The sequence below is a fragment of the Conger conger genome, chromosome 1 (genome assembly GCF_963514075.1).
Source record: "Conger conger chromosome 1, fConCon1.1, whole genome shotgun sequence".
Lineage (NCBI taxonomy): Eukaryota > Metazoa > Chordata > Actinopteri > Anguilliformes > Congridae > Conger > Conger conger.
Window position 1 is genome coordinate 95,503,487 of NC_083760.1, and position 13,083 is coordinate 95,516,569.

The 13,083-nt window shown below is 43.4% G+C and overlaps 1 protein-coding gene across 1 annotated transcript in view; it reads left to right on the forward strand.

The window, feature by feature from the left end:
- The first annotated feature begins 5,472 nt into the window (after positions 1-5,472).
- ephx2 (epoxide hydrolase 2, cytoplasmic) overlaps positions 5,473-13,083 on the forward strand; it is a 21,299-nt gene continuing 13,688 nt past the window's right edge. The window contains exons 1-4 of the mRNA XM_061217546.1: positions 5,473-5,622; positions 10,530-10,614; positions 11,170-11,329; positions 11,811-12,007. Of these exons, the coding sequence (XP_061073530.1) occupies positions 5,519-5,622; positions 10,530-10,614; positions 11,170-11,329; positions 11,811-12,007 (546 nt within the window). The 5' untranslated portion in view covers positions 5,473-5,518. The remainder of the gene's footprint in view (positions 5,623-10,529; positions 10,615-11,169; positions 11,330-11,810; positions 12,008-13,083) is intronic.

The following is a 13,083-nucleotide window of genomic DNA, read 5'->3' on the forward strand; positions in this document are numbered from 1 at the left end:
TGCTTTATGCTGTGTGACGGTAAACCCTCTGAGTCAGAGATACAGAAATATACTTCAGCGGCTTTTTTAAGAGCCATAGTTAATATGCAGAGCACTTCTGACAGCCAGGTCCAGACGATGAGGACAACCCACGTCAAGTAGTAGGTCAACCCAGATCCCTTCACGAGGTGTGTAAACGGTCATTGTATTCATTGTCCTCCTTCTTATTTTTAGGCAGTAGGGCAAAGTGCAGCTAAGGTTTGGTAATAATCAATAAGCTATTGCATTTTCTAGAGATGAGCACAGCAACACAAACTGTCCAACAATATATGACTGAGTCTTAATGTAAAGCAACACTGCAATATTGCATAAGGTTTGCAAAACTTGCTTATCCTGCTTTGTGGAATCCGCCCGAGGAGTAATTCATGGATATTCAGCTGAACCCACCGACCGTCAAAACAGACGGCATTTATGTAGCACTTTCATCCAAAGTGCTTTACAATCAATGCCTCTTATTCACCCATTCGACAAAAGGCTGCCATGCACGGCACCGGCCAGCTCGCCCAGCTGGGGGTTAGGTGTCTTGCTCAGGGGCACTTTGACACACCCAGGGCGGGGGATTCAGGGGCACTTTGACACACCCAGGGCGGGGGATTCAGGGGCACTTTGACACACCCAGGGCGGGGATTCAGGGGCACTTTGACACACCCAGGGCGGGGATTCAGGGGCACTTTGACACACCCAGGGCGGGGGATTCAGGGGCACTTTGACACACCCAGGGCGGGGGATTCAGGGGCACTTTGACACACCCAGGGCGGGGGATTGAGCCACTCTTGCCTCCTGAGCTAATGTCACTCCAAAGCACAAAGGGAAATCATCTAACTTTTCATGCCCCTGCCTTGTATCGCAGATACTATTGAAGGCCAGGACACAAAACCAAATGCATCAGCTACACCACAAAAATTCTTCGCTATCAATAGTATTAGTCTTTCAATGTAAATGTGTCTGTAAAACATCAAGTTTAAAATAAATGGGTTCCACCAATGGTATGAAGTTAAAACAAGGGATGGGATATGTTTGAAGACAAAAACTGCGCTGCACTAAAGTTCAGTTAGCTTTTGGTAGCAACTGGTAGGAACAAAAACCAGTACACAGACTGGCCCTCGAGGACCGGAGTTGTGCAACCCTGATACATATAATATATATAAAAGAAATTTACATTAATAAAAAGCACTTTTTATTTTTAATGTCTTACATTTTAAGATTTTAAGAAAAGATTCAAAAAGATTTGTTCATTGGTGAACTGCCCATCACTAGAAAAGGGGGAGGATCTCCAATCCGTCTTTTGCACTGAGAGATCGCCACCACCGCATGCCTTATCTACAGCGGGTACGCATGCCATACAGCCGATTATGAAACCGTGAGATTGTGTGACTGTTCCTCTGGGATGGGATGGACGGGGGAAAGTCCACAAAGCAAAAGCCCAGCCGTGCGCCGCTTCCCCTCTGCCCGCTGATACCGCTGCTTTCTACAAACACTTTGACACAAAACTCAACACGGATAATCCATCGCAGGGCACACACACCATTCACTCACACACTCATAGCCATGGGCAATTTAGACTCTCCAATCAGCCTGACCTGCATGTCTTTGGACTGTGGGATGAAACCGGAGTACCCGGAGGAACAGATGAGATAACACCCACTGCCAAGGTATGACAGCAGAGATTTGTGCTCAGCCACTTAACTATTACCTGGCCTAGCCAGGCGATGTAAAAGTAATAATACCTATATACAATAAACACTAAACTTTACAATATCAACAATAGCATAGACCCCATAGTGTTTAAAAAATAAAAAATAAAAAGGGCAACCATATAAAAAGGAGTCCTTAGTAGTGATATTGACAATAACGGATTATCTTTTTCGTCTGGTTGTGAATTGAGTAAACATGTATATAACTAGGCCTTCACATTGGGTAGGTGTGAACTACATGTGCAAACATATATATACACATACACACACACACACACACACACATACAGTGGTGTGAAAAAGTGTTTGCCCCCTTCCTGATTTCTTATTTTTTTGCATGTTTGTCACACTTAAATGTTTCAGATCATCAAACAAATTTTAATATTAGTCAAAGACAACACAAGTAAACACAAAATGCAGTTTTTAAATGAAGGTTTTTATTATTAAGGGAGAAAAAAATCCAAACCTACATGGCCGTGTGAAAAAGTGATTGCCCCCCCCCTGTTAAAACATAACTTCACTGTGGTTTATCAAACCTGAGTTCAATTTCTCTAGCCACACCCAGGCCTGATTACTGCCACACCTGTTCTCAATCAAGAAATCACTTAAATAGGACTTGCCTGACAAAGTGAAGTAGACCAAATGATCCTCAAAAGCTAGACATCATGCCGAGATCTCAAGAAATTCAGGAACAAATGAGAAAGAAAGTAATTGAGATCTATCAATCTGAAAAAGGTTATAAAGCCATTTCTAAAGCTTTGGGACTCCAGTGAACCACAGTTGCTGCTTCAGGACCTGGAAGACTTGCTGTGATAAATCAATTCTGCCGTCTACCAAAAAATCCTGAAGGAGAATGTCCGGCCATCTGTTTGTGACCTAAAGCTGAAACAAACTTGGGTTCTGCAGCAGGACAATGATCCAAAACACACCAGCAAGTCCACCTCTGAATGGCTGAAGAAAAACAAAATGAAGACTTTGGAGTGGCCTAGTCAAAGTCCTGACCTGAATCCTATTGAGATGCTGTGGCATGACCTTAAAAAGGCAGTTCATGCTCGAAAACCCTCCAATGTGGCTGAATTACAACAATTCTGCAAAGATGAGTGGGCCAAAATTCCTCCACAGCGCTGTAAGAGACTCATTGCAAGTTATTGCAAACGCTTGATTTCAGTTGTTGCTGCTAAGGGTGGCCCAACCAGTTATTAGGTTTAGGGGGCAATCACTTTTTTACACAGGGCCATGTAGGTTTGGATTTTTTTTCTCCCTTAATAATAAAAACCTTCATTTAAAAACTGCATTTTGTGTTTACTTGTTGTCTTTGACTAATATTAAAATTTGTTTGATCTGAAACATTTAAGTGTGACAAACATGCAAAAAAAAATAAGAAATCAGGAAGGGGGCAAACATTTTTTCACACCACTGTATATATATATATATATATATATACTTTTTTTTTAAAGGAAGTAGCCAAAACCAAATGTATGTAAATAAGAACAGCATTCGGACTCCGCCCTTCCGCGCCCTTTATAGTAATATAGCTCAAGTCAGCTTTACTGCGTCGATATACTAACTCAACCAAACTTAACACAACGTAGTTGCCGACTACATGCAATAGCAGTTAGGTCAAATTAGCTCGTGACACTTTCCCAATATCTTTAGCTAATTGGTCGGCAGCCTAATACCATGTTAGATTGCACTAAGAGCTGTTAGCCAAGAGATGTTTCTTAGCTTCATCAACAGATGCCACGCCGCACTTTATCCCCATTCTCCACCGTGATCAACAGCCCGGCCGGATATTGGAGTTATCACCTCGCGATAAGGGGACCGCTGCTCCATAATGTCAGGGGTGTAGTCAGAATGTCCGCGCCCCAAAGAAGAAGAAAACACGTCTACTCCTCGTGCACCATACCGGAAGCGTTGTAATGTAATAATCAAAATGCATTTTTACATTTTTCAAAAACACTTTTTTTTCAATTGCTTGGATACAATGTACATAAACCAAAAATCATTTGATCACTGAACCAAATCACTTGTTCACAATGACTCAGCTTAACTTTCAAAGTATTAGCATTTCAAAATGAAATACACACATTACATTTGATAATACTGTCTTTTCATTACATTACATTAATGACATTTGGCAGACGCTCTTATCCAGAGCGACGTACAACAAAGTGCATACCCATAACCAGGGATAAGTGCGCTGAAAGACCCTAGAGGGAAGTACAATTTCAACTGCTACCTGCACAACAAAGATAAGGACCAGGGCCTCCAGATGGGGAGAGGTAATGGCAGGGATGAATATCATTTCAGTCTTGCCTGGGTTGAGCTTTAGATGGTGGTTGTCCATCCAGCTCTGGATGTCACTCAGGCAAGCAGAGATACAGGCTGAAACCTGTGTATCAGATGGTGGGAATGAGATGAAGAGTTGGGTATCGTCCGCATAGCAGTGGTAGGATAGACCATGTGCAGTGACATTACAATGCATCTAACTACCAATGTATCCAACTACTCAAAATGATAAGTAACTGTAACACTACTCCTAAAGCATAGTTTTCTGAAAACAGATTTCTTGTAACAACATTCCATGTATAGCTCATGAATGTTTTAGGATAAATAAATCGATTGACACCAATTACTTTGGAACAGGATCAATTTTACCACATTATCATTGAATGTAATATTGCATCACCATCTTTTGTCACAGGGGTTTTCAACCTTTTTTGACACGCACGTTTGAGCTGGTGGTCAAATGACTGACGATTGATTTTACATAGTGGTAAGAGCAGGAGTAAGGATGTGTATCCACCTGCAACAACATGGAGCAGTCAGATGATCCGTGTTAGAATAGAGAGGACGAGGAGGAAGAGGAGGAGGAGGTAGTCAATGGAATGGCAGACGACAGGTACTCCTTCAGAGAGGTGGCCTTGTTTCTCATCTTAGAGGTTGTCCTGGTCGAGGACAGTGTCTTTCACTGCAGTTCAGGATTTTTTTGTTTTTTTTAAATATAAATTCACTTTTTCAAAACTCTTTATACAACTATCTGCACCAACATGCAGTTTCTCCGTTCATTTCATTCACAAAAACCATAGGAACCAAAGGAAATGCACCAGCACTAGAATTGTTGGTGTCAATCATAGAACAGTTATATAAAAACACTAACCACTGGTATTACAGTCAATGCACTATTTTCTGTTAGTGATTTTCAAATTGTTCTGTAGAAATGTACAGTTTTTGGTGGTTCAGCCCAAGTTTTTTGTAAAAGCAATGAAAAAATCATTCAGTTTGGTTCACAAACAGTGCTCTTGTGCTAACTGTAAAGTTCTAAAAAAAAAAAAAAGTTCTAAAGCATATTTTTAAAAATGCTTGTTTGCAATTGTAAAAAACTAAACTAAACAAAAAAACAACCCACAGTATGTTATAATTATACATATATATTTTTAACAGTATTCAGATTTTGTTCAATGATTCCACTCTCTTCTACTGTTTCCACTATTATTATGTAGAGCCACAAACAGACCATATTCCTCTATGTGAATATGAAGCAGTTACTTTTAATTGTGCGCAAAGCGTGTTTCGTAACGTGATCAAATTGCAGCAATGCAAATAGGGTAGTTAGTTTACCATAGCTGACACTGCGTACGGGAGGCGGCTACATACACTAACTAGATAAATAGAGAGCGTTTGTATATTTGCATAAATCTCCGCCCAACATCCTCTGGGCTATAAATGCACGCAGAGGCGTGGAGCAACTCCTGGTGTTTTTTTTTTTTTCTCTCTCCACAGAAATGGCTGCGAAAATGGTCGTTCTGTTCGACTTGTGGGGCTGTGTTCAGAGCCCGCGGCTTCACCACATCTTTAAGAAGTACGAGGAGTCCCTCGGGCTGCCCAGGTAGGTGAACGCCGCTGAAAAGTCCCTCTCACCTCTTAATGCACACTGCAGTGGTAGGCAGATACTGGCTTAGTTCCATATAAAAGTTATAACCGGAAGTTCATCAGCACAGTTAACAACACTTAGCAGAAACTTTACCGCAGCGCTAATATTTAAGGTGAGATCGAATGAGAGATGAATATTATAAGATGACGATGAAAAATAGCGGAGAATGACCATTTAAAAAAGATTTATAAATATCAATCCTCTGCTGCACGAACACATTGTTTAATTTCAATTTATTCATCATGATTTATTCCCCCATGCATTCATTATAGTGGATTTCTTTCATCTTCATTGTCTAACATCTTTATCGCAAAAAATGAATGACCGAGTGGTAAATGTGCGATAATATATATTGAGTATATTTGCATAGGTTCTTTATCTATTGCTTTGAAATTCCAGTAATGTATTGGGTATATTCATACTCACCGAGCACTGTATTAGGAATATTTTTACTTTATTACGTCTACTTATTCATGCGATTTGTGTGGCAGCAGTGCAGTGCATACACATGTAGATACGGGTCAGAAGCTTTAGTTAATGTTCACATCAACCATCAGAATGGGGAAATGTTATCCAAGTGACTTTGACCGGGGAATGATTGTTCGTGACTGGGTGGTTTGAGTATCTCAGAAACTGCTGATCTCCTGGGAGTTTCACATGCACTAGTGTGGTGCATGTGAAAATGAATGGTGCAAAAAAAGAAAAGAAAAAAGAAAATCCAGTGAGCAGCAGTTCTGCAGACAGAAACACCTTGTTAATGAGAGAGGAGAAGGGCCAGACTGGTCAAAGCTGGCAGGAAGGTGCCAGTGATGCAAATAACCACACATTACAACAGAGTTATGCAAAAGAGCATCTCTGAACAGACAACGCATTATAACTCCAAGTGGATAGTTAGATGTAAAAAAGTAGAAGTAAAAAAAATAAAAATGTAATTAAAAAATAATTAAAAAAAACCTAATAAGGTGCTTTGAGTGTATGTAGTTATTAGTTATTATTATTAAATACTTTATTTAAACTCAATAAGATCATAGGTCAAGACATTTAAATGTCAAGAGAATATTCAAATGACTTTTTTTGTGAGTTAATAGGTAAACGGAACTCATGGGTGAAATAGTTTGCCTTTCTCCTGTTCATCACGGGAGGGCAGCAGTAGGGGGGTGAACAACCGAACACTTAAAAAATATACCCACATTAGAGCACTATACATAATATACACACATATTAGAGCACTATACATAATATACACACACATTAGAGCACTATACATAATATACACACATATTAGAGCACTATACATAATATACACACATATTAGAGCACTATACATAATATACACACATATTAGAACACTATACATAATATACACACATATTAGAACACTATACATAATATACACACACATTAGAGCACTATACATAATATACACACATATTAGAACACTATACATAATATACACACACATTAGAGCACTATACATAATATACACACATATTAGAGCACTATACATAATATACACACATATTAGAACACTATACATAATATACACACATATTAGAACACTATACATAATATACACACATATTAGAGCACTATACATAATATACACACATATTAGAACACTATACATAATATACATTTTACATTTACATTTTAGTCATTTGGCAGACGCTTTTAATCCAAAGCGACTTACAAGTGCATAGGTTCTACCACAAGTCAAAGCATCACAACCAGAACTAGGAAAATACACCTGGACTGCTGTTCTAAACATATAGTCGTCATCATAAGTGCAATTTTTTTTTTTTTTTTTTTTTTTTTTTTTTTTGGGGCGGGGGGGGGTTAGACAGGGATAGGGGTATCAGAGGGGGGGGGGCGGGGTAAGTCAGGAGGGAGGACTAAGGTAGAGTTTGAAGAGGTGTGTTTTGAGTCTGCGTCGAAATAGGGGGAGGGATTCTGCTGTCCTGACAGTGGTAGGCAAGTCATTCCACCACTGAGGGACCAGAACGGAAAACAGGCGTGAACGTGCAGCTCGACCGCCAGGTGCCCGTAGAGAGGGAACCGTAAGGCGACCAGAGCTGGCAGACCGGAGTGGTCTAGCTGGGGAGTAGGGAGTGATCAGGGATTGTATGTAATGTGGGGCAGTCCCCTTAGCAGCCTGAACTGCTAACACTAGGGCCTTGAATCGGATGCGTGCGGCAATAGGAAGCCAGTGGAGGCCAATGAGAAGCGGGGTGACATGAGCCGACCTGGGCTGACTGGTGATCAAGCGGGCTGCAGCATTCTGGACCAGCTGGAGGGGCTTGAATGGCGCACGCTGAGAGACCGGCTAGGAGGGAGTTGCAGTAATCCAGGCGGGAAATGACGAGCGCCTGGACTAGGAGCTGGGTGGCTTTCTCCGTCAGGAGATGACGGATGCGGCGTATATTATACAGAAAGAACCTGCAGGTTCTGGCAGTGGAGGATACTTGTGGAGCCAGGGAGAGGCAGTTATCAAGAGTCACCCCAAGATTCTTTGCTGTACGGGAGGAGGAAACTACAAAGTCCTCCACAGTCAGTGAGAGGTCAATTGACGGAGAGGACTTGGCAGGGATGTAGAGAAGCTCAGTTTTGGCAAGGTTGAGCTTCTGGTAATGGGAAGTCATCCACGCAGAGATATCAGCCAAGCAGGCAGAGATCTGTGTGGTGATTTGGGTGTCGGGGGGGAAGGAAATGAAGAGTTGGGTGTCATCAGCGTAGGAGTGATAAGAGAAGCCGTGGGAAGAGATAACAGAACCAAGAGACATGGTGTATAGCGAGAAGAGGAGAGGCCCAAGAACCGAGCCCTGCGGGACTCCAGTTTGTAGGGGTTGAGGGTCGGAGACTGCGCCCCTCCAAGTCACCTGGTAGGAGCGACCAGAGAGGTAGGAGGAAAACCAAGCGAGTGCAGAACCTGTGACACCCATCCCAGACAGCGATGAGAGCAGAATCTCATGGTTGACTGTATCGAAGGCGGCTGACAGGTCAAGGAAGATGAGGACAGAGGAGAGGGATTTTGCTTTAGCAGAGTGGAGTGCCTCAGTGACCGCGAGCAGGGCGGTTTCAGTGGAGTGGCCACTCTTGAAGCCAGACTGGTTGGGGTCATGGAGATTGTTGTGGAGAAGATAAGTGGACAGTTGGGAGCAGACCGCCCGTTCCAGGGTTTTAGCGAGAAAGGGAAGAAGAGAGACAGGCCGGTAGTTGTTCAGGGCAGAGGGATCAAGAGTAGGTTTTTTGAGGAGGGGAGTGACTCAGGCCCTCTTCAGGGAAGAGGGCATGGTGCCGGAAGAGAGGGAGGTGTTGATTAGAGAGGAGAGAAAAGGGAGAATGTCCTCAGATATAGACTGTAGGAGGGGAGAGGGGATGGGGTCAAGAGGACAGGTGGTTGGGCGGTGGGAAGTAAGGAGTTTCAGTGTGTCGGCGTCAGAGAGGGGAGAAAAGGAGGTTAGGGAGTTGGGGAGGGTAGGAGGGTCAGCAGGGGTGGAGGGTTGGGAGAAGGAATTGCGAATAGCATCGACCTTCTTTTCAAAGAAGGAGACAAAGTCATCAGGTGTGAGTGATGAGGGGGGGGGGGGGCCAGAAGAGAGGAGAAGGTTGAAAACAGTTTGCGGGGATTAGAGGCGGCCGCGTTAATTTTCGAGTGAAAGAAGGAAGATTTAGCTAGAGAGACAGAGGAATATACACACATTAGAGCACTATACATAATATACACACATATTAGAGCACTATACATAATATACACACATATTAGAACACTATACATAATATACACACATATTAGAACACTATACATAATATACACACATATTAGAGCACTACACATAATATACACACATATTAGAACACTATACATAATATACACACATATTAGAGCACTATACATAATATACACACATATTAGAACACTATACATAATATACGCACATATTAGAACACTATACATAATATACACACATATTAGAACACTATACATAATATACACACACATTAGAGCACTATACATAATATACACACACATTAGAGCACTATACATAATATACACACATATTAGAACACTATACATAATATACACACATATTAGAGCACTATACATAATATACACACATATTAGAACACTATACATAATATACACACATATTAGAGCACTTTTATTTATTTTTTATCCAGAAAGAAGAGGCATGTCTTCGGTTTGGCTATAGACCATCGGTGCAGTTCTAAGACATTCCTGGCGATAACAGTTCAATCCAATGTAGCGGCAGTGAAACTCTTCCAACATGCCCCAACTATGGGGCGGGTTTAAACAGCTCTGGGGCAAGTTTAAACAGTGTCGGTAATGTCGTAAAACGGACTGAAAAATGCTTTGTTTTAACACAAATCAAAGGTTGTTGAATCCAGCATTTCTTACTATCTACATTCATGTGATAATTGCCCTGTAGAAATGGTCTATATATTATTTATCTATAGCCTACTAACTATGAAAAATCCCCATGTTTAAACTGACCCTGTGTTGGATTGTGCCCCGGTGTCCCCTACAACACTTAAACAATTACAACTATGAATTAAATAATATTAGAATGTATTTCTCTGTTGTGTAAGATCATGTGTTCTTTGTTTACAGTGCACTGCATTCAGACCCTTGACCAATGTGCATGTTTGACTGGATCATACTGCAAATGATGCGTTGACATGGCCTTGTTCTGTGTGATAGTTAAAAACACAGAAACTCAAAATGAATTATTTTATGTCTTATGTCTTTTTAACGTGATGATGATGATTGTGATGATCATATTGATGCGGATTTTCCTCATATTGATCTGACTGATGGCGGTTGTGCTGTTTCACTGTTTCAGGGGTTTTTTCCATGACATGGTTCTGAAAAACGGGCCTGGAAGTGCTTTGCAAAGAGCAGAGCTGGGGAAGCTAACGCTAACTCAGGTAAGCACTGAGCAGAGCTGGGGAAGCTAACGCTAACTCAGGTAAGCACTGAGCAGTGCAGGGAAGCTAACGCTACCTCAGGTAAGCACTGAGCAGTGCAGGGAAGCTAACGCTACCTCAGGTAAGCACTGAGCAGAGCTGGGGAAGCTAACGCTAACTCAGGTAAGCACTGAGCAGAGCTGGGGAAGCTAAAGCTAACTCAGGTAAGCACTGAGCAGTGCAGGGAAGCTAACGCTAACTCAGTGCTGGTGGAAAACGTAGGTGAACCCTTGGATTTAAGAACTGGCCAAAGTCCTTTGGCAGCAATAGCCTCAAACACTGCGCACTGCGGTCGAAGTCAAAGTAGCTCTAACCCTCACCTCCAATCTTGATTGGACTCCAGGTTTGCTGACTCCTGACTCCAGTTAGCGTTGAAGCAATTAGTTTCACATACTCTTCCAGTCTATACTGTGAGTGTTTAAATGATGTATTCAATACGGACCCTGCAGATGCTCCCCGGAGATGGAGGCTGAGTGTGTGTGTGTGTGTGTGTGTGTGCGTGTGCGTACTCTCCAGATGATCCCGGAGATGGAGGCTGAGTGCCAGGCCGAGGCGGCGGCCCTGGGCCTCTCCCTGCCGCTGCACTTCTCCGTGCAGAAGCTGTTTGACCAGGTCAGAGAGGCCCTGCGCTTCAGCTCTGCCATCCTGGAGGCTTCCGACAAACTGCGTCGCCACGGTAACGCATCTCACCACAAACATCTGCATCAGGTTTTCATCATGATTGTAGATGTCCTGATTTTAGTCTGTCTTTTGATTTTATGTGGCCTGGATGGTGGATGGTGGTGGGGGGGGTGTTTAAAAAAAAAAAAAAAAAAAAAAAAGGGAAATTGTTGAATGTTCTTTGAGAGAAAAATTATAATATATAAGCACCCTATAATTTGTAATGTAGCCATGCATGTTGTATAGTTATTTTACTTGTCTTAGTGCCAATACTCTGGTATTGCTACTTCTTGGTCAGTTTATTTGATTAATCTGCTGGGGTTATTTATGCTGTTACTCAGTGTACCATCGTTATGGGCTTTATTAACGTCGCCCTGGATAGGAGCGTCTGCTAAATGACTGTGATGTGATGTAATATGTGCATCCCTGATCACGATGTCTGACGGGTGATGTCATCACTGTGAGGATGACCGGGATTGGCTCTCGCCCTCTCGGAGGTGTGGCCACGTGCGTGCTGGGGAACAGCTGGGTGGACGACTCGGAAAAGCGTGATTGGATGGGCCTGGTGCTGCTGGTGCTGAGTCTGCACTTTGACCTGGTCCTGCAGTCCTGCCGAGCCGGGGCCCGGCTGCCCGACCCCGCCCTGCTCACCCACGCCCTGCAGAGGCTCCGCACCCCGCCGCAGCAGGCCAGTGTCCGCTCTCACATAGCTCTGCACTCTGCTCTCACACCGTCATTACTGCTACACGGCTCTGCACTCTGCTCTCACACCGTCATTACCGCTACACAGCTCTGCACTCTGCTCTCACACTGTCATTACCGCTACACGGCTCTGCACTCTGCTCTCACACCGTCATTACCGCTACACGGCTCTGCACTCTGCTCTCACACCGTCATTACTGCTACACGGCTCTGCACTCTGCTCTCACACCGTCATTACTGCTACATAGCTCTGCACTCTGCTCTCACACCGTCATTACTGCTACATGGCTCTGCACTCTGCTCTCACACCATCATTACCGCTACACAGCTCTGCACTCTGCTCTCACACCGTCATTACCGCTACACGGCTCTGCACTCTGCTCTCACACTGTCATTACCGCTACATAGCTCTGCACTCTGCTCTCACACCGTCATTACCGCTACATAGCTCTGCACTCTGCTCTCACACTGTCATTACCGCTACATAGCTCTGCACTCTGCTCCCACACCGTCATTACTGCTACATAGCTCTGCACTCTGCTCTCACACCGTCATTACCGCTACATAGCTCTGCACTCTGCTCTCACACCGTCATTACTGCTACACGGCTCTGCACTCTGCTCTCACACCGTCATTACTGCTACACGGCTCTGCACTCTGCTCTCACACTGTCATTACCGCTACACGGCTCTGCACTCTGCTCTCACACCGTCATTACCGCTACATAGCTCTGCACTCTGCTCCCACACCGTCATTACCGCTACATAGCTCTGCACTCTGCTCTCACACCGTCATTACTGCTACATAGCTCTGCACTCTGCTCTCACACCGTCATTACTGCTACATAGCTCTGCACTCTGCTCTCACACCGTCATTACCGCTACACGGCTCTGCACTCTGCTCTCACACTGTCATTACTGCTACATAGCTCTGCACTCTGCTCTCACACCGTCATTACCGCTACATAGCTCTGCACTCTGCTCTCACACCGTCATTACTGCTACATAGCTCTGCACTCTGCTCTCACACCATCATTACCGCTACATAGCTCTGCACTCTGCTCTCACA